A 22411-nucleotide genomic window follows, 5' to 3' on the forward strand; every position below is an offset into this window, starting at 1 on the left:
TATTGCTTTGAGCTTCAGTCCATTTATTCTTGTCTGTGCCAGTACATTCCAAAGCCTGTACTTTGTGGCTCGGACTGTGCATTTGTGTGCGACCTTCCTGGACAATGTATTACTTTGAAATCAAGCTCACGGAGACATAATACCTATCAGGTTAAGCTACTACTTGGATCTTTAAGTCCTTATAACCATTTGAGTGCTGCATGATCATTTATTATTTTAAAGCATTTATTTATTTTATTTATTTATGTATTTCATGTTCCATAGATCTCGTATTGTGAGCATGTCACATGCGATGTGGAGTGAGTCGAACATACAAAACAACAAACAGACAAAAAGATACAAAACAGTCCTCATTAAATATATAAAAAATGTTCTACATAACTGAATATAGTTAATACAAAGTTTAGAGAAAAAACAGATATTGTACATATAACAGCAGATTTCTTTGAGTGTTAATACAAATTTTCATGTTTTAATTTGGAGAAAAATTGCAAGCACATTTCTTTGTTAACAAGATGGATAATTCTATCTAAATGCTATTTCCCTTTTTGCATCACAAAACTCTTATAATGTATAAACAGACATATTTAACAAATATTCCTGTAGTTTTGCTTTAAAAAGAGATTCATTTTCTCTTAAACATTTTATCTGGTCAGGGAGATGGTTAAAATTTTTTGTTCCTGACCATTTGACACCTCTCTGAACAACTGTCAGGTTCTTAAGTTCACAATGAGGATTTTCTTTCCCTCTTGTATTATATTTGTGGTAGTTCTTATTTGATGGATATTGTGCAGGGTTCTTAATTACAAAACACATCAGCGAATATATGTACTGGGATACAGTGGTCATTATTTGCAGCTTTTTGAAAAGGTTACGGCATGATGTCCTAGGGGGTACTCTGCATATAATTCTAATAGCCCTTTTCTGGGCCACAAAAATTTTCTTTGCCAAAGCAGAATTTCCTCAAAAGATAATTCCCTAATACATAATGGAGTGAAAATACCCATAGTATGCGGACTTCATAGTGGTTAAATCTCCAATGGAAGACATCATTCTGATAGCATACATAGCTGAGCTCAATTTTTTTAGGGTCTGTTGTATATGGAACGACCAGTTCATTTTGCTATCAATATGTACTCCAAGAAATTTAGACACATCCAATCTTTCTATTGGTTGATTTCCACATGTTACATTTATTTCTCTCACTTTTTTTGTTTTTGTGTGGAACTGGATAAAATTTGTCTTACTTAAGTTTAGAGAGAGATCATTAACACTGAACCAGTTAATCACTTCAGAGAGTATGTTGTTAACTGACTCCTCGAAATTAACATCTGATTTTCCACTCATGAAGTTGGAGGTATCACCAGGAAAAGGAGTAAATTTGCAAGGCAGGCTTGCACACAATGGTAAATCATTTATAAACATCAAAAACAACAGTGGCCCCAGAATTGAGCCTTGAGGCACACCACAACTAATAGAAGTCCATTCAGACTGAGCAGAGGTATCCCTTGACTCACCTGAGCTGTTTAAAATTACTTTCTGTTTTCTTTACTGAAGATAAGATTGCAGCCAGTTACCTGCGACACCCCTTATTCCAAGTAGTTTGGCTTTCTGCATGAGAATGTGGTGATCTACACAATCAAATGCCTTTGATAAGTCACAGAAAACACCATTTCCTATCATTTTTTGATTTAGACATTCAAGTACTTCATTTGTAGGTGCATACACTGCATCCTCAGTTGAACAGCCCCTTTGAAAGCCAAACTGGCTCTTGTTGATAATGATGTGTTCAGTAATTTTATTGTGCATTAATTTTTCTAGAATTTTAGAGAAGGCTGTTAACAGTGAAAAAGGGCGGTAGTTAGTGAGCTCAGCTCTATCACCCTTCTTGTGTAGGGGCTTCGCAATGGCATACTTGAGTCTTTCAGGAAAAATGCCTTGTTGAAATGAAGCATGAAAAATATGGCACAGAATATCACTAATCCATATACATGAAAATTTCAATAAATTATTGGATACATTATCTACTCCTGCAGAGTCCTTACACTTTAAAGATCAGATGACTGTTTGAATTTCCTCTACAGTGATAGGATTAATGTACATTTCTGGTATTATGTTGGAGTATGCATCCTGACATAAAGTCATAGCTTCCTCAACAGAGGGCCTACAGCCAATTTGTTGGGTTACTGATAGGAAATGTTTGTTAAAAATTTCAGCCACACTTTTTTGATTTTCTATTAAATTACCCCCATGCCTGATTGTTATGTCATTTGTGTCGCTTGTTTTTGTCTTTGTCTCACTTTTTATAATGTTCCAAATTGTTTTCATTTTATTATTAGATTTATCTATTTTCTCCTTATAGAAAAGGGCTTTTGACTTCTCTATTACTTTCTTTGTCCACTGTTCGTGGTCTCGCGGTAGCGTTCTCGCTTTCCGAGCACGGGGTCCTGGGTTCGATTCCCGGTGGGGTCAGGAATTTTTCCTGCCTCGAGATGACTGGGTGTTGTTGTGTCATCTTCATCATCATCATTCATCCCCATCACGGTCGGAGGAAGGCAATGGCAAACCACCTCCACTAGGACCTTGCTTAGTAAAGCAGTGCGGGTCATCGTTCCCCTATTATTATTATTAGATTTATCTATTTTCTCCTTATAGAAAAGGGCTTTTGACTTCTCTATTACTTTCTTTGTCCACTGTTCGTGGTCTCGCGGTAGCGTTCTCGCTTTCCGAGCACGGGGTCCTGGGTTCGATTCCCGGTGGGGTCAGGAATATGCTCTGTAAAGAAGCATGGGACTTCATTTCATTTCCATTACTTTCTTTAAAATTTTGCAGTACAATCTATAATGATTCCATTTTTGTGTATCATTAGTTGTTCTGATTTTAGCATAAATTTCTCTTTTAGTTCTGCATGACTGTTTAATACCTTCTGTGATCCAAGACTTACTTACAGAATTTGGTTTAATATTTTTGACCCGTTTCTTTGGAAAAGATTCTTCGAAAAGGGCAGAAAAATCATTTATGAAATAGTTAAATTTGTCATTATCATTATCAGTGTTGTAAATAAAGGACCAGTCTGTTAGCTACAACTTCCAGTTGACATCAGAAATTATTCTGAACATTAGTGCTGACATTTCATTGGCATATGTTGAATAATTCCTTTCTGCTTAATTAAGCTGTCTATATGCTATGGGGTGTTGCTGTCCATCTATTTCCTTACTCAAGACATAACCTAAGGTGAAATTACTGGAGTCACGGGACAGTATGAAATGTTGCTGAAAATCTGGATAGGCAAGAACTGAGCTAAATTAAACAAGTCTTTTATTTTTTTAAATGCTGTTTCATGGTGTGGTAATCTATTAAATGGTATCCCTTTCCTTAACAGCTGTACGAGGTGTCTCAAAATTTCTGCAAATTTTGGGACATATTTGCAATAAAAATTAATGAAGCCTAAATATGATTCCAATTTCTTTATTGTAGTGGGTGCTGTAAAATTTTGTATGGCATCAAGTCACAGATTGGAGTAAATCCAATTTTGGGTGATAATATGCCCCAAATACAGCACGTCCTGTAAAATGAAATGGCACATTTACAACCTAATGGTTAATCCTGCTGCATGTAGATAGTCACAAACTTCACTTAAATGCAGTATATACTACTTAATGTCTTTGTAATATATGATTATGGTCATCTAAATGCACTACGTGTTGCTTCAGTTTTAATCCTTGAAGTACACTATCTAATAAACGCTGGAAAGTAGCGAGTGTGTTTTTCAGACCAAAAGGCATATGATGATATTGATAATGATCAGAATGGGTTGAGAATGCTGTCTTTTGATGATCTTCAGGTGCTACCACTAATCAATGGTATCCACTTCATAGGTCCTTAGTTGTAAAATATTGACACTGGCTGAGGTTGTCAAATGTTTCAGTTATATCTGGTACCTGACCTTTTTTTTTTTTTAATTTAAGTGGAAGTAGTTGCAACAGAACGGATGTATTTTGCCGCCAACAGGCAACTTTTTTGATACAATAATGACCGGTTCTGACCAGGGGTTATTACTTTTTTTTGATCCCATCTTCAACCTGTTGACTTAAAATTTCTGTCATGATTGGCTATAAAGTTTGAGGAATATGAATTTAAAAAAAAGTGCTTTATTTCCAATGGGAATATGATGTTGAGCTAGTGGCGTGGCAGGTAATGGGCCAGGAGGATCAAACAATGCAATGTATTCTTCTAAAAGTCTTTCCATGCCTCCTTGTCTTGCCCCTCTGGATGTGCTACTTTATTTTTCAGTGCAGTCAAGCTGACTGTCGGTGCTGGTGTTGTGTAATTTAATGTGAAATCCCTGTCCAATTTGTCTTCATCTAGTATTTCCAAATTTGCTATTGGGTTATCATGTGACAGTTATCTCTCCTCGTGGCTGAAGTTATCAATACAGACAGGCACTACTTTTCGTCCTTCAATTTTCCACACATCTCCAAACTTTTGCCTGTAATCACTCGTCCTACATTCAAGATACTGCTCACCTTCCTCACTTCCTCTCTACAGTTCCTGTCCCATTACCATCAGATTTCTTGTTGGTCATTGTGGATGTGACATCCTTGTACACCAACATCATCTATGCACATAGTCATTCCCAGCATGATCCTGATACCAAACATGTTGTCCCTTTCCAAATCCGCTGAGCCAATCACATACTGACCCACAATTATGTCACTTTTGCTGATAACCTTGCCATTGAGCACCCATAAACTGCAAATACACACACACACACACACACACACACACACACACACACACACACACACACACACACACAAACACACAAACACACACACACACACACACACACACATGCATGCCAAATCCACAAACAAATCTGTGATACTCCCGTCTGTACTCATACGGCACCATCTTATGCCAACTTATTTATGGGCCATCTGGGGAAATCCAACACAGCCAGTCAACACCTAAATCCTCCTCTCTGGTTCAGATTGATTGTGACATTTTCATTAGCCTATTTGCACTGATGGTAAGGAAAACCTTTGCTCTTTCCTCCGTAAGAGCAAAACTTAGTCTCAAATCCTCTTGGTCTGTCATTCTCAATTCATCAAGCCACCTTGCTACATATTGATTACTACCTCTCACATAACCCCCTAAATACATCTGTCCATATCAAATATGCCAACCACCAACAGTACCTCCACTCTGAGAGCCGTCACCCATTCCATGTCAAAAAGTTTGTGTCTTACAGTGTCCCCATTTGTGGATGACACATCTGCAGTGGAAAGCAGTGGAAACTGAACACTACAATGTAAGTACTTAAACAGCTACTTCACTATACAGGTCATTTGGATAATCCCGCCCAGCACTTAAGTTCTCTGAACTGTCTTGCCATCATATCCAATACTCTCAGAATTTCCATGAAAAGCTGATGCCTGCATCAATCTTGCTCCTCAGAGCAGCAATACCTGAAATTCCTACCTTCTGCAAACTCCCCAAACACCACAAGCCCTACTGGTTGTCCCATTAAGGCTGAGCACAAGTATCAGTATACCCAACAATGAAAGGATGAAAAAAGAACAGGAAGACAACTATAGAGGCTCAAACAAAATTTTGAATTTGGCACTTACTCTTATTGTTGCATATGGCAGCCCTGCTGCAGAAGGTCTAAAGCTCTGGGAGCTGTCTTGTGGCTGTCCATCTTCCTCTTTATGTTCACACTCAGCAGTCATTGCCACGCCACTAACAACACAGATATAGCTGGAGAAGGTGTAGAGTGTGATTGTAATGACTTCTTTATTGAGGCTTGATTATAATCACTAGTGGGTGGCCTGGATATTATGTTGGCATCTCCCCAGAGGCCATGGTGTCCAGCTGCTGACTGCGCATTCCACTGCAGGGGCTGCTTGTGCTGCATTGGCAGGTCCCCTTGTTTCCTAGCCATATGAGTGTGGCAGGCAGCGGTGACCATCAGGCTGTGTTACGCATCCAGGCTTGGAGTGTAGTGGTCTATGTTGGTGCCCTGGTGGGGATGGAGATGACTGGACCCTTTTGTTGTACTCTCAGGACAGCAGCAGAGTTTGGAGCTACCTCCTGATGGTCAAAGTCTTTTGGGTGGGCAGCAGTTTGTGCCCAGCTGTGACAGAAGCATCTGCATCATCGGCGTGGTGTGGAGTAGCACAAGCTCGATGCCACATCAGTGTCCAGCTGTTTAACGATGATGTGTTGGATTGAGCTTCCTTAAATATTGCTACTTTGTGCTAATTTCTATTATTTACCATTGTGGAGCATGTCATGTACCTCCAATTGGTCATAACTGAGTTGCAATAGGTCTACAGGCAGCATCACACATTGGCAGCAAGTGTCATCTGTGATACTGTAATGTTGTGAAATCACTAAACATGCACTGTTTTACTGGCAGTGACCAACTTGGTGGTGCCCTGGTTTTCTCAAGATGTTCTTTTGCTAGTTCTAAGAATCCCTTGTAACTTTATCCCTTCACACTCCTATGGAACATACTACACTATAACCTGAAAAACAGTTCAGATCTTGTGATCCTTCCTGCAGACAAAGACTCCACCACAGAGGACATGAATTATAGTGACTTTCCGACACTTCTGCATACAAACCTTAGAAATATGGACCTGTTCCAGAAGTCCAACATGAAAATAAGTAGCTCTGCAAGGCCTTAGGTCCATACCAAACCTGACACCTGAGTTTAACTCTCTCATCAGACCAGCAACACCTCGCACTACAACCTTCTGCCTATTCCCCAAATTCCACAAGCCCAGACCAATAGGTCTTCCTGCTGGTTGTCCCATTGTGGCTGGGCATAATGCTCCCACAGAAAAAACCTCTGCCTTTGTGACCAACACCTCCAAACTATTGCCTGTACACCCATCCTACCTTCAAGACACTGCTCATTTCCTTCACCCCTCTCCACAGTTCACCTCCTGTTAGCACCAGACTCCTTGTTGATCATTGTGGATGTGACATCATTGTATACCAGCATCCCTTATGCCATGATCTTGTGGCCAAGGAACACTGCCTTTCCCATTGTGCTTCTGATACCAAACAAACCACGTCTTTCCTAATTCTTCTAACCACTCACATCTCTACCCATAGTTATTTCATTTTTGAAGGTCAAGTCTACCAATGAATATGTGGTCCTGCTATGGATACTATCAAGGCACTATCCCATGTTAACTTATTTATTGGACATCTGGAGGTATCCTGTATGGTTCAGATCAACTCATGACATTTTCATGATTTGGACTTACGGCAAGGACAACTGGGATTTCCATAACAGCAATACCTGTTTCCAAATCCACTTCACCTGACCCCTCACAACTCATTGACGCATTTCTAAATGTCAATTTCTACCTTTCAGATGGCTGTATAATTATGTCTTTCCATATCAAACACACCAACCACCAACAGTACCTCCACTTGGATAGCTATCACTCCTTTCATGTCAGAATGTGTCTTTCATAAAGATTCGCCATTTGTGGACACCGCATCTACAGTGGAAAGTAATAGTTGTCAAAATATGCTGATAACCTTACCAAAGCCTTTACTGACAGACAATATCATCCATAAATAAATGCCGGCCGGGGTGGCCAAGCGGTTAAAGGTGCTACAGTCTGGAACCGCGCGACCGCTGTGGTCGCAGGTTCGAATCCTGCCTCGAGCATGGATGTGTGTGATGTCCTTAGGTTAGTTAGGTTTAAGTAGTTCTAAGTTCTAGGGGACTGATGACCACAGAAGTTAAGTCCCATTGTGCTCAGAGCCATTTGAACCATAAATAAATCTCCCATGTCATCTGCTCCTCTGAAACCAGTAAAACTGTTAACTAGCAACTGAGTGGCACTTCTCTGATCCATTAGTATCATCCTGCCCTTGAAAAGCTCAACCACATCCTCCACCAAGGCTTCAGCTATCTCTTGTTGTGCCCTGAAATGAGGGATATCCTACGCACACCATACAAAGTAGTGTTTTACACCCACCCAATCTACAGAATATCCTTGCCCATTCCTTCTCCAGTTTTGCTCCCAATCCTGCAGCCCATGGATCATTCCCCAGTAGTCAAAAATGTGCAACATCCACCCCATGCACCCAGTCATCATCTCCTAGTGCAGTTCCTATCCAGTAAAAGGCACAGTCACATGTAAAAACACTTACATTACTCACTGAAGAGCAAAGAAACTGGTACACTTGCGTAATATCATGAAGGGCCCCTGCGAGCACGCAAAAGAACCTCAACATGATGTGGCATGGTTTCAACTAACTTCTGAAGTAGTGCTGTAGGGAATTTACTCCATAAATCTTGCACGGCTGTCTATAAATCCACAGGAGTACAAGGGGATGGAGGTCTCTTCTGAACAGCATGTTGCAAGACTTCCCTGATATACTCAATAATGTTAATGTCATGGGAGTTTGGTGGCCAGTGTAAGTGTTTAAACTCAGAAGAGTGTTCCTGGAGCTGCTCTCTAGCAATTCTGTATGTGTGGGGAGTCGCATTGTCCTGCTGGAATTGCCTAAGATGATCAGACAGAATGCTTATGTAGAAGTCACCTGTCAGAGTCGTATATAGACATATCAGGGGTCCCATATCACTACAACTGCACATGCCCCACACCATTACAGAGCCTCCACCAGCTTGAACAGCCACCTGCTGACATGCAGGGTCCATGGATTCATAAGGTTGTCTCCATACCCGTACACGTCTATCCACTCAATACAATTTGAAACGAGACTCATCTGACCAGGCAATGTGTTTCCAATCATCAACAGTCCAATGTTTGTGTTGATGGGCCTATGTTGTTGTTGTTGTGGTCTTCAGTCCTGAGACTGGTTTGATGCAGCTCTCCATGCTATTCTATCCTGTGCAAGCTTCTTCATCTCCCAGTACCTACTGCAGCCTACATCCTTCTCAATCTGCTTAGTGTATTCATCTCTTGGTCTTCCTCTATGATTTTTACCCTCCACGCTGCCCTCCAATACTAAATTGGTGATCCCTCGATGTCTCAGAACATGTCCTACCAACCGATCCCTTCTTCTAGTCAATGTGCCACAAGCTCCTCTTCTCCCCAATTCAATTCAATACCTCCTCATTAGTTACTTGATCTACCCATCTAATCTTCAGCATTCTTCTGTAGCACCACATTTCAAAAGCTTCTATTCTCTTCTTGTCTAAACTATTTATCATCCATGTTTCACTTCCATACATGGCTACACTCCATACAAATACTTTCAGAAACGACTTCAAGCTTGTGTCATGAAGCCATCAAGGGTACATGAGTGGCCTTTGGCTCCAAAAGCCTGTATTAATGATGTTTTATTGAGTGGTTCACATGCTGACACTTGTTAATGGCCCAGGATTGAAATCTGCATCAATCATGTTGAAAGATTCTCTTCAGTTGTCATTGGTCCCGTTCTTGCAGGATCTTTTTCCAGCCACAGCGACATCAGAGATTTGATGTTTTACCAGATATATAGTACACCACGTTGAAACTCACTTAAATCCTGATAACCTGCCATTATAGCAGCAGTAACTGATCTAACAACTGCACCAGACACTTATTGTCTTATATAGGCATTGCCGACTGTAGTGCTGTATTCTGGGATACTATTTACTGCTTCCCAATATATTTATTCCTTAATGAAATTTGTCATTAAAAATACATCACTTTTTCAAACCAACAGCTCAATTCATGGAATCAATACTAGAAATAAGAATAATCTTCACAAGGATTTAAAGTCACTTAGTCTTTTACAAAAAGGTGTGCATTATTCAGGAGCACACATTTCCAATAATTTGCCAGAAGCCATAAAAAGCTTAACAGCCAATGAAATTCAGTTTAAGAGAAGCCTAAAGGATTTATTGGTGGCCAACTCCTTCTACTCCATTGATGAATTTATCAGTAAAAACTAACTGATTTGTATATGTGTCTGCCTGTGTCTGTATATGTGCGGATGGATATGTGTGTGTGTGCAAGTGTATACCTGTCCTTTTTTCCCCATAAGGTAAGTTTTTCCACTCCCGGGATTGGAATGACTCCTTACCCTCTCCCTTAAAATCCACATCCTTTTGTCTTTCCCTTTCCTTCCCTCTTTCCTGATGAAGCAACCTTGGGCTGCGAAAGCTTGAAATTTGTGCGTGTGTTTGTGTGTTTTTTTATTGTGTCTATCTACCAGCGCTTTTCCCGTTTGGTAAGTCACAGCATCTCTGTTTTTTATATATATATTTCTCCCACATGGAATGTTTCTTTCTATTATATAAACAACCACCATTTCAGTGCAGTAATGTGTTCATTGTAAATAAGTATTATAGTAGTTGTATTACATGTTTATTACATTATAAATAAATAAATAAACTTTTTTATTTTAAATTCAGTGCTTTAGTATTTGTAAAATGACTGTTTCATATAGTTTTCATTAAAAAATGACCATTCCACTTGGGACCTGTGGAATGGTACATTAGATTATTTGTTTTAGTTGTAAATATTTGTCATGTATTGTTGTTTTTTTGACATGTTCTACATCCTGGAGGACCTCCTCACTACAGATCAATTGGAATGAAAGTTAATCTAATCTAATCTAATCTACCTGTTAACATTTCTCTGTATTTGAATACACATGCCTATATCAGTTTCTTTGGTGCTTCAGTGTATATTAGCTATATTGTAATTATTGTACAGCATTCTATGTAGGCATGGCAAGTGACAATTGTCTACTGACATGAATGTCCACTGCCTTACTGTGGCAAATCACTAATTGACCATGCAGTGGCTGTACATGCTGCACACCACAAGACAAATGACTTCAACAGCTGCTTCACTCTGCAGACCATTCGGATATTCCCTTCCAGCACAAGTTTTTCTAAACTGTGCAGATGGGAATTTTCCCTCCAACATATCCTTTGCTCTCATAGTCCCCCTAGCCTAGACCACCACACTGCCTCACTTTATCTTTTACTATTTCTCTTGTATCCATATCACTGCCCATCCATCCAGATTGAGCACTTCCTTCTCCCACCACTCTTCCTCCCTTCCCCCCCCCCCTCCCCATGCTGACATTCTCTCTCATTTTCTTCTTCCTCCCTCCCTCTCACATCTTTCTCTTTTGCCCCTCCCTTCTCCTCTTTCTTTCTCCCCTCTTGCTCTTTCTACATCTCTCTTTGTTCCACCCTCTGTGATCTTTTCGTCTTCTTGTGCAGCTGTCGAGACGTCTGAGCAAAGACCTTCCTCTTGCCCATTACCCCCTTGTTGCATCCTTCCCTACCCCCTCCCCACAATCATCAGCTAAGACAACTGCTTTCAATAACTGAAGGAGTGTTCATTTGGGTGTCGTGTTTGGTAGTCGTATGTGTGAGTATGTGTACTTCTGATAGAAAAAGATCTAATGCTCAATAGCTACTGTGGATACTGTTTTCTGTTATATGTTTGTGTGCTTCATGCTTCGATCTGATATAGGTGAACAGCTGCCTTTCCCTTATTTTACATGTTAAGAATTTGTGCTATTCTTCTGCACAGTATTATACTGAGTAACTGACAGACAACTACCTGCCTCCACATGGTATCATTAGCTTCAGACAGATCAATAAATACAGCAGAGATCTTCAGTTTTTTTCTGGAAGCTAGCTTCTATGTAAATTGTCAACAAAAGCACTTTAATGACACAACTATGGTTTGGTCGAAATCTAGCCTTTTCAAGAAGAATCTTTCCAAGTATCTCGATGCATATCCTATTACACAGCAGCCTTATGAGTAATTTGCACATCATTCTCATAAAGGCAATAATATGTAAAATTTGAAGCTTGCTTTTGGGTTTACCTGATTTTAAGATAATGATTGTTTGTGTTTCATAACTCATGGAGTGGATCATCATCTCTGCTGCTCTGTTTATCATGTTTCAGTGCTCTGATGGGGGATGGGGTTCCCTCATGCTGTAATTTTAAACTCATTTCAAACAAGTGATGGTACATTGTGTGCAGCACTTGTTTGCTGGCATATTGTGCAAGTTGTTTAACATGTTTTCTCCATTTATTATTAACTAACATTTTACACGAAAGATTTCATTCAGTCTTGGTTGAGCAAGGAATGCACTTGTATGGTCACAAATGTCTTTGCTGCTGAATACCATAAACATTATCTTGTTCAGATTTACAATTTTAAGTAATCTTCTGCATACAACTACACATGTGTTATTAGTTGAAATATATTCAATTCTTTCATGTGCTTCCAAATTTTGTTCTTCATTTACTTGTGTCATGTCATCAGTATAGAGTATTTTCTGTGCATAGAAGAAGTTACCCTATATTATTCATATATTAAGGTTTTTTCCTCATCACTTTCAAGATTGTAATATGGGAATGTTTTTGAAATGAACTATTACTACTGGAAATAGAAAGTCATAGTTCTTGTGGTAGCAGTATACATAAGTAAGTTTTTGTGTGTGTAAAATCATGATGAATAGTTGGTCATTAATTAGTCATAATAATTTCTTTCTTTTTTTTTAGACTGTCATTTGATCTCTAGAATGGCTCCGTCTAAGTATCATAAATTGGAAGCGTCAATCCACAAAATTTTGCGAGGAAGCGTGACACTTGATGAAGAAGAAACAAAGAAATGTAACAAACATCTGGAAGAGGTATTATTCCAGTGTTTTGCTGACACAGAGTTTTTGCATTATTTATACTCTATTGCTCTAATTGTATTGTGTGTAAAATAGAAGTCAATAATAATATATACTTTACAGCCATGCATAGTGACCAGGTTTATTTAGAGATAGGTATTTTAGGTTATGAGTTTTTCCCTGTTTCATTTCATCATTTCAATTCAGCCATGGGATGCTCTTCATCACACCTTAAGAGACAGTAAATAACAATTTTTTCAATAGATCTTACTTGAGACTGGTAGAAATATTGAAGCATTAATTTATCCATTTTTAGTAGAAGAATGTGAGCTTGAAGGAAGAACCATTCTCCTATATGGCACTGAACTGTAGTGCATAACTGTTCTGTTATTCATGATCTGTAATGATACATCAATAAGAATAAATTTATATGGAAGGTGACACAACTTCTTACAAGTTGAAAACCTTGTTACCATTTCTTTATATGAACCTGATAGTTATAATATATTGTAGGACATACCCCATACCTTATTTGTGCTGCAGGATAAGAGAAACTGACAATCTGAGATAATGGAAACTGATATTAACAGTGTATAAATGAAGTAATGGATTGCTAAGTTTGATAAAAGGAAAACTGAATATATTGTCAGTTTTTTACTTATAATTTTCTCAGAACCAGAGACAAAATTTTTAAAATCATCCATTTTATGTAGACATCACCTTCGTTGTTAGTCTTCATCTCATTTTATCTTTATTGTCTTTTTGATCTATAGGTCTGGATGGCTTCCAAACTTCCTAAGTGCTCTTTTCTTCCAGCCATCCCCTTTACTTTTACTGAGGGAAAGAATGCAAACACCAAATTCAGGTGAATCTTGGAACGTTTGGTACTGATCTAATGTTGTAAGCTTTCCCAGCATTGTAATTTGAGGTGTGTTTGTTGGATTGTCAGCCAAATCCTCAAATCACCTTTACAATATTTCAGCATTCAAATGGCTAACATTCTTTGGGTGCCAAATGGAAGTTCGGAAAAATCTGAGCTGTCACTCTAAGATAGCCCATGGCACATGTACCAGAAGTTGGTGAATGCTGGAATAAGGAATATTTCACAATCCAGACAACTGCCACTAAGAGCTGCTACTTATAATTTTATACACATTGAGAAATGGTACATATTATAATGAGGTTCACATCCTACTTAAGGGAAATCCATTGTCTATGTTAATAATATTACCTACAAAATAAATCTCTGTCACCTCCTTAATGTCAGCCTCGATACCAGGAGACACACATGTATGTCCTCATATTTTATCCCATATCTCTCAATCAAACAGTGCTGAGCCACTGTGCATTTCTCTGATTTTTGAATTTTGTGCACCATTGTTGCAGGGTAATGTTTCTCCTAGAAAAAGATTAGCTGTTCACTTTATTTGAAAAGATAAAGATTTAGTTTGCCAACGGATAAAGGTAATACCACAGTGCCCCTATGATATCAATTACACTGATTAGTCAAAGCATTGTTATCACCTGCATAATAGTTTGTTGGAAGGCAATACAGCAGTGATTCTGTGTGGCATGGATTTTCCAAGTCCTTGGTAGATATCTGAATGTTTGTGGCACCAGATGTTTGGTGCCCAGTAGCTTACCAGATGGTGCTCAGATTGAGTGAATTTTGTGGCTAACACATGAAAATCAGTTTACTATCATGTTCCTCCAACCACTGTAGCGTAATTCTGGCCTTGTGACATGGACAGTTATCCTGCTTACCATGTCATGTGCTCACAATGCCAGGTGGTATTCATTCTCACAGTGGGCAGTGGGCATAATGTCGTAGCTCATCAGTGTACTTGTATATTAGAAAAATTGTTTCTTTACTTGATGACCTAGCTTATTGAAACTTACAGAGAAACCCCACAGATAGGGTAAAATCTAAGACCCTCTCACTTTTGTAAATGTGATAAAAAAAATTGGCCAGATGTGGCTGTTCTGACAAGATTATGTAATGGACCAAATCTCCACAAAGAAGGGGTTCTATTGTGTCCCATTGTCAACACCTTGTGTGTGCCTACCTACAACTTGGTAAATTATTAGAGGGGGCTCATCACCCATTTGTCGGAAAATGTGATTACCGTTTTTCTAATTCATTTGAATTCCAGCTGAAATCATTATTCTTGGGCCAATCAGATCATCTGGTCAGCTTTTGTTGTTGTGTGTCTTTTTATGTGGCTTTAACTTAAAGATTCCTTGAACTCAGTCAGTAAAAACACAAATGTGAAAATGATGAAGTTCTGTCTTCATGTTCTGACTTCCATAAACGTTTTATATAATTATATAATAGGCAGGTTTTTAAACAGATCAATGGAATGGATACAAGAAGTCCTATATTACCCATAACTCCAAATTTTTTTTATAGAATATTTTGAGGATAGAGCTATGAGGATGGCAATTTGTAAACTAACCTGTTTTTGGAGGTAAATGGACAACATCTTCATGACTTGGCCCTATGGTACCTGATAATCAGATTCCTAGAAGACTTTAATTCTCTTCTTCTCAGCATTAAATTCACACTGCAAGTTGAAAGTAATGGAACACTTCCTTTCTTGGATGTGTTAGCTTATAAAAGGAATGATGAAGTTCTAGGAAACAGCATTTACCTGAGAGCCACAAGTACCAAATGGTATCTGTGTGCAATGAGTTGCGTGTAATGCATCATTGCAGTGGGCTCCTTAGGGTGCTCGCATGAAGAGCATTGCTGACTCTGATGGTTTGCCAGAAGAAATTGGACACTTGAAGTCCTGTTTTCATGCAGAATGGTTTCTATGATACGCAGATTTGTCGCACCTTGGAGTTTGCACTACAGCCTGAAGCACAGGAAGCTGGATGTGTACCAGCTGCCTTCCTTGTTTATACTGGGAACATATCCTCCAAAACTGGGAGAACATAAAATATTAAGACTGAAATATTGTTATATCATCCAACCAAGACTAAGGGCTGGCTCTAAAAGATTGTCTGGGACTAAGGAAGGCTAGTGTTTGTTAAATTCCATGTTCCTGTAGCAAAGCTTCAAAAGACAAGACAGCTAGTTTGGTTCATAACAGTCTTCAACAAGCAGATAGATCTGCTGTGGCTAAGCACTGTTTAACTGAGACATACTGGATTAAATATGAGGACACACAAATTGTTGCCAACATATCTTGGTATTGAGACTGTGTTCTGAAGAAGGCTGTAGGGATTATATTAGCAAATAAACAGCAGAGTTCCAAGCTATAAATGCCTACCTCAGATGAACAGTCATCTGAAAAACATTATAAATGCCAAACAAAGTTCAACAGAGGTTAGACCAGCACAGTGTAACAAAATGCATTAAGGTCTTTTCATACATCTGGGGACACGCATACTATGCAGTTACAGTGAAGATGAGCTGATTAATGAAACAAGAAACATTACAGGAACAGCAAAAAGATTTTCTCAGGATCCATGATAGTGGTAAGTGACATTGTACACCAAGGAACAATGAACGGCAGCTATAGACAGGATAAATGACTGTGTTTGAGATCTATGTACTTTGGATATAATGTTCTTAGAACAAAATAAGTTCATTAAGGAAAAATTCCTCACACAGAATGGCCTTATAACTTAGACTCTAAAACTTGTACTAAACTTCATAAGTGTTTCTGAAATCATAAAAATAGACTAAAGTGGTGGTTGCAGAAACAGGAGAAAATTTAAATGTCTGTGTGAAACCAGGGTTAAAATTAAAGGTGCTAGAATCTGAGAAAAAGGAATTCTCCTAGATGGGTACAGAGATCTCTCTTGTTAGGACAGTAATAGAATTTAGTATCTTAGTCAAGGAAATTGAATACAGAGTTGTGAGAGATAAAAAAAGGTGACTCGTAGGGGATATTGAGGACAGGAAGTCTTTCCAGCAGGATACCGTGTGTTTGGAGGAGATAGGCAGGCCAAGTGGGCTTGGGTGTTCATTTTAGTGCATGAAGCATATGCATACAAGCAGACTTTCAATTGTAATACTGAAGTCCTACAGATATGGCTCAGCATTTCTAGAGGGTACAGGTTAAATATAATAGCATTTACAGGGTGTCCCACATAAAACTGGTGTGCCTCACACCTGAGATTCTGGTAACAATGAGCTAACTAAAAAAGAGTCTTGAATGAACTTTGACAGAAGCCCAAACAAGCCTGACATACTGAAACTGTGAATAGTGCATTGGTAACGGCTAGGCACTAGCTGAAGTCTAGTTTTGCATTAATAAAACCTGAAAGAGAAGGATGACTGATTACTGTGCTCCATCACTTTGAAAGCTATATCACAGTTGGTGAGTGCATCCACATTTGTAGCGGCAGGTAATTTAATATAAAGGAAGGTGAGAATGCAGAGAAACAAGATCAGAAAGGGAAAGGGCAGAGAGACTTGTGTGGAAGCCCTAAAAATGGAGCTACATGAAGGTAGGAGAGAAACAAAAAAATGTTTTCTGGAGCAACTGATTGCGGTGAGGCAGGGTTACCAGGAGAGGTGGAGAAGCATGTTTGGGTATATAAGGAGCCATAAAGATACAGAAAGGACAGTTTCAGACATTCAATCAGTGTCCAACTACTGTCAAAGTCAAAGGATGCAGTAAAAGCAGAACTTTTTTACTCAGGAATACAGTAGTATAGTGGGTTTGGGTAGAGAAGGACATGGTAGAAGCAAATGGAAAGGAGAGGGTTGTCATTAATGGGTTTACATTTGATAACGGGGAAATATATGTAGCTGTGAAAGAAACAGAATGAGAGAAGGTAAGAGGGGTGAATAGAATATATGGAGAAACACTAAAAATCATGGATTTCAGCATTGTGCCTTACCTACGATTCCTAAGTGACATCTGTTGTAAATAATATTTTTTTCCCAGGTGAATGGAAAGAAGTAATAATACCTATCTACAAGGGAAAAGGGCCAAGGGACAACAGTAAAACCTACACACCCATTAATCTTACCTTTATTCTAAACAGAATACACTGCCTGACAAAAAAGTGAATCACCCAAAAGACTAGGCTAGATGTAAATGTAGCTTCATATATGCACACATCATTGGCATGTATGTAAATGATTATAGTTACAATTCACTGTGACAGGTAGAATAGCCACCAGAGTACATTAATGATGTTCATGTTTTGTGTTGTTATCAGGCCTGTTATGGTACACAAGGAATGTGAACAGGTGAACAGTGTCAGATGCTGAGTGGTCACTGTGAAAGACATGGAGGTGCCACATATGCATGTGAGACAGCTTTATCAGCACCTGACAGTCTCCATTTGGCTAGCTGGTCAACTCATGCAATATCCAGATTTGTGGGCATTCAGGTGTGACACTGGCCAAATGTTGGATGATGTGGGAATCTGATGGCAGGCATACTCATCATCAAGATTCTGGTCAACCATGTCTCGCCACCACAGTGTAGGCTTTCCATATTCCATACCAAACATACTGTAACCTCTTCACATGTGTGTCTGCCATACAGGAAGAAGTAATGGATTCCCTGCAACATTCTGTGTCATCCTGCAATACTGGTCAGAAACTAGCAGCAGACAGATGAGGGTATCACTGTCCTGTGAGAAGGCTGTCATTGGAGTGTTGTCACAACTGGCAAGCAAGTACTGCTTATGAATGGCATCACATTGTGTACTGTGATGAATTGCATTTCTGTGCTATCCCAACAGTTTTGGGCTAGCTTGACTCAGGAGAGTATACAAAGACTTTATGACACTCCTCCCAACTGAGTTAGTGCATGTATCGAGGGTAACTGGGGTGCAATGTCATACTGGTAAGTGACCTCACATTGCCATCTTCTTTGTAAATTAGTTTGATTCTGTGATCACTGAAATAACATCACGTACCATTTCAGCCCACAAAGTTTCATTTCATTTCCACCTTCCTTCCTGGGTGATTTTGTTGTCGGGCAGTGCATTTGAAGGAATTATAAATAAATATGCCTGAGACTGTTTGCAGGAAGTTATGTGGTGGTGTAGGAGCCAGCAGGGATTCAGAGCTGGCTTTTCATGCTGGTTACAGTTAGTTCATTTTTCAGCAGGTAACATCAGAAGTGATTGACTGGAGAGGGTAACTTGACTGTATAGTCACTGATTTTTCCAAAACTTTTGATAGGGTCAATCACATGATACTGCAAAAAAAACCTGCAAGGATTGGATCTTGATGAAAGAGTAATATGTTGGGCCACAGAACATCTGCAGCGCAGAAAAACTGGGAGAGTTCCCATGAAAGCTAGTGATGATAGAGGGAGATGTACCACAAGGCAGTAAATTAGGGCCATGTGATTCTAATTTATGTCAGTGGTGTTGAAGAAGGGATAAACTCAGAGTTAAGACTATTTGCTGATGACTTACCAGTAGTTGTTTACAGGGAAGTGAAAAACTGAAATGACTGTGAGATTATTCAGAAAAATCTAGAAGTTATCAGAAACTATATGTATAGAAATGGCCTAGGGCATAACAATAAGTGCTGGGTAACTACATTTGGAACTTCATAAAGTAAGGGAGTAAACAAGACATATACACAGAGATGACAAATGTCATGTGAATGCAGTATACAAAAATACAGAGGATGACAGACAGTATCATGTACATGAGGTGTAAAACGGCCATCCATTGGTGGAGCTACAGTTTGTACTCAGGTGATTCATCTGAAAAGGTTTCTAATATTATGGGCATATGAAGGTAATGCAGAATGGTAGCTGGAGCTACATGCATGAGTCATTCCATTTCAGAATGCAATAGGAAATTAAATATTTTGAAATCCAGAGTGTCAAGAGTGTGGCAAGAATAGCAAATTTCAGGTATTTCCTCTCATCATGGAGAATGCAGTAGCCATCAGCCTCCACTTAATGACTGAGATCAGCAGCATTTATGTAGAGTTGTAGTGCTAACAGACAAGTAAAAATGCATGAACTAACTGCAGAAATCAATGTGGGACATGTGACAAATATATTCATTAGGACAGTGCTGCAAAATTTGCCGTTAGTGGCCAATGGAAGCAGACAACATACGGAAGTACCTTTGCCAACAGCACAACATTTCCTTCAGCAGCTCTCCTGGACTTGTGAACATATTGGCTGAACCCGAGACAATTGGTAAACGGTGGCCTGGTCAGTTGATAAGAGCTGATGGTATGGTTCAAGTGTGGTGCAGACTCCATGAAGCCATGGACCCGAGTTGTCAACAAGGCACTGTGAAAGCTGTTGGTGGCTACATAATGGTGTGGTCTGTGTTTACACGGACTGGATTGGGTCCTCTGGTCCAGATGAACTGATCATTAACTGGAAATGGTTATATTCAACTACTTGCAGACCATTTTCAGCCATTTGTGGACAGTGTGATCCCAAACAATGATGGAATTTTTATAGATGACACTATACAATTTCACTGGGCAACAAGTTTTGAATGTTTGAAGTACATTCTGGACAATTTGAGTGGATGATTTGGCCAGATCACCTAAATCCCATTGAACATTTATGGGACATAATCAAGGAATTGTTTGTGCACAAAATACTGCTCTGGCAACACTTCAAGAGTTATGAGTAGCTATAGAGATGCCATGGCTCAGTATTTTTGCAGCTGACTTCCAATGACTTGAGTCCATACCACACAGTGTTGCTGCATTATTTGGGCAAAAGGAGGTCTGACACAATTCTGGGAGGCATCCCATGTCTTTTTGCATGTCAAGTAAGTCTCTGCACATGTTAATGATAGTTCTGAAAGTTTTACAAGCAAGAGTAAAAGGAGAAAGCCCACATATTGCTTGTCTGACTCCATTTGGAGGATGCTGCAAGGATGTGCAGTGATCAGTAAAAATATGTGTCAGGGCAGATATGATGAATGCAGCAGATGGCTGTCTGGAATATTGGAGGGACCCATCAAAAAACAATTAGTACCTCAGAAATAATTAAGAAATTTAAATTGGGAGATTACACACAAAGAAGCAAAGAAGTGAGCAGATAGGGGGGAGGGCAGGTTGGAATTTACCAATCATAAGTGGCTGAGAATGCATGAGAAGAGAAGGTACATGAATAAGACTGGCCACTGATGGTTTGTATAAGGGAGGGAAAGACCCACCAGTGCAAAATAAATGTGAAATAGTGGAACAACAATGAATTTAAAAATGTGTCTTTCAAAATGAATACTGTGGTGTTAAGGCTTTTTAGATTTAATACAGTCGACATAAAATTATAAATTGTACTTCAACTGAAAGAGTGCCTCAAACAGTTTTTCTTACAAGTGAGCACCATGCAATACTTGGCACACATTGGGTTGATAAGTGAGTTCTGCTCGAACCTTGATCGGTGTGTCTGGAGTAATTGTTGCAACAACTGCTTCAGTCCTGTTTCTTAAGTCATTGTAGATCAGCTGGTAGCAGAGGCATATACACATGATCCTTTATGAACTCCCAAAGGTAAAAATCACATGGTGCCAGACTGTGTGAATATAGAAGTCATGCAAAACATCTGGCCCCTTTTGGCAGATCCAGTGGTCAGATACTATGCCATTTGACCAATCAAATTCTGATTTATGCCAGTTAGGCAGCACATCATCTTGCAGCCAGATAACGTTCTGTGGTTCAGCTTCTAACTGACTAACTAACTAAATAACTAACTTCCAGTTGAGGGAAGAGCTATAGTTCTAGTGCATCAAACCCCAGTTACAGTTGCTTCAGCGAAAAAGAGAGGCCCATAAACCTCATGCCAGAATACAGCATAAAAACATTTGGAATAGGGGAGTCTCATTGCAACTGTACCATCTCATTGGGGTTTGCTGACCCACAGATGGGCATGTTATGTTTGTTTCTATTCCACTTAGGTGAAATGCCTATTTATCACTGAAGACAACACAATCCAGGAAATATTCATTATCATGTAGCAACATTTTGTTTGCAAAGTTGCCACATAAACCCTAATCTGTAGACTTTTGAGCTTGTAACAGATATACAGACAAAACTAAAATTGAGTCATTCTTTCAATTTATGTATTACTTATAACTCTAATGGAATAAATGCTACAAAGCCTTACAACCACAATATTCATTTTGAACATCTGATACTGTTGGTAGAGGAGTAAAGGAATGGAAAAATTACCAGGTGTCCTTTGTCCATCTCCTGAAAACATCATTAAATTTAAATACCTGAGCCTTGGTGACAAAATGCCAAAGATTATGGAAATAGTAGAAGGATAAATTCAGTTTTGTAGTAAATTATTGTATCCTAGGGATATAATGTAATAGTGTGATGTGAAATGGCAACAGCTATTTGTGAGCAAATAAAAAAGTATCTGTCATATCTTATAATATCTTGATGCAAAATCCATTGCTTCCCAAAGCTAAACTGAGAGTTTAATAAAGCCACTTCTTTGCAGATTTTTGTTTTGCTGGAATATGAAATGAAAAAAAATCCAACTTTTTTTTACCTTTTTGGTCAGAAACAGTATGTTGGAAGTTTTTATGAAAACTTGAAAATTGACGTGCCTGATGAATTTGATATTGATTTTGAATTGTCGCTTCCATCATGGATTGGTGAGTTGCAGGTAAGTGGGACACATGAACAACAGATAATATAGGTTCATACCTATTGACATGCTAGTATATGTGAGATCAACATCAACAATGTGTGCAAACTAAAGAGAACTATTATATTAATCATCACTAGGAGAGCGTTGTGTGGAAAAAGTCCACTTCATACAGGAATCAGATTAGCAATTGTGTCGTCTAGAGCTGT

At 39.0% G+C, this 22411-nt stretch overlaps 1 protein-coding gene across 2 annotated transcripts in view; it reads left to right on the forward strand.

Annotated features, from left to right (window-relative positions):
• The window catches only part of LOC126175486 (cyclic GMP-AMP synthase-like receptor), a 367167-nt gene that overhangs the window by 55910 nt on the left and 288846 nt on the right, over positions 1 to 22411 (forward strand). For both annotated transcript variants that reach the window (XM_049922303.1, XM_049922304.1), the window contains exons 2-3: positions 12524 to 12654; positions 22053 to 22220. In XM_049922303.1, the coding sequence (XP_049778260.1) occupies positions 12544 to 12654; positions 22053 to 22220 (279 nt within the window). In that variant the 5' untranslated portion in view covers positions 12524 to 12543. The remainder of the gene's footprint in view (positions 1 to 12523; positions 12655 to 22052; positions 22221 to 22411) is intronic.

The sequence above is a fragment of the Schistocerca cancellata genome, chromosome 3, assembly GCF_023864275.1.
Source record: "Schistocerca cancellata isolate TAMUIC-IGC-003103 chromosome 3, iqSchCanc2.1, whole genome shotgun sequence".
Classification (NCBI taxonomy): Eukaryota; Metazoa; Arthropoda; class Insecta; order Orthoptera; family Acrididae; genus Schistocerca; species Schistocerca cancellata.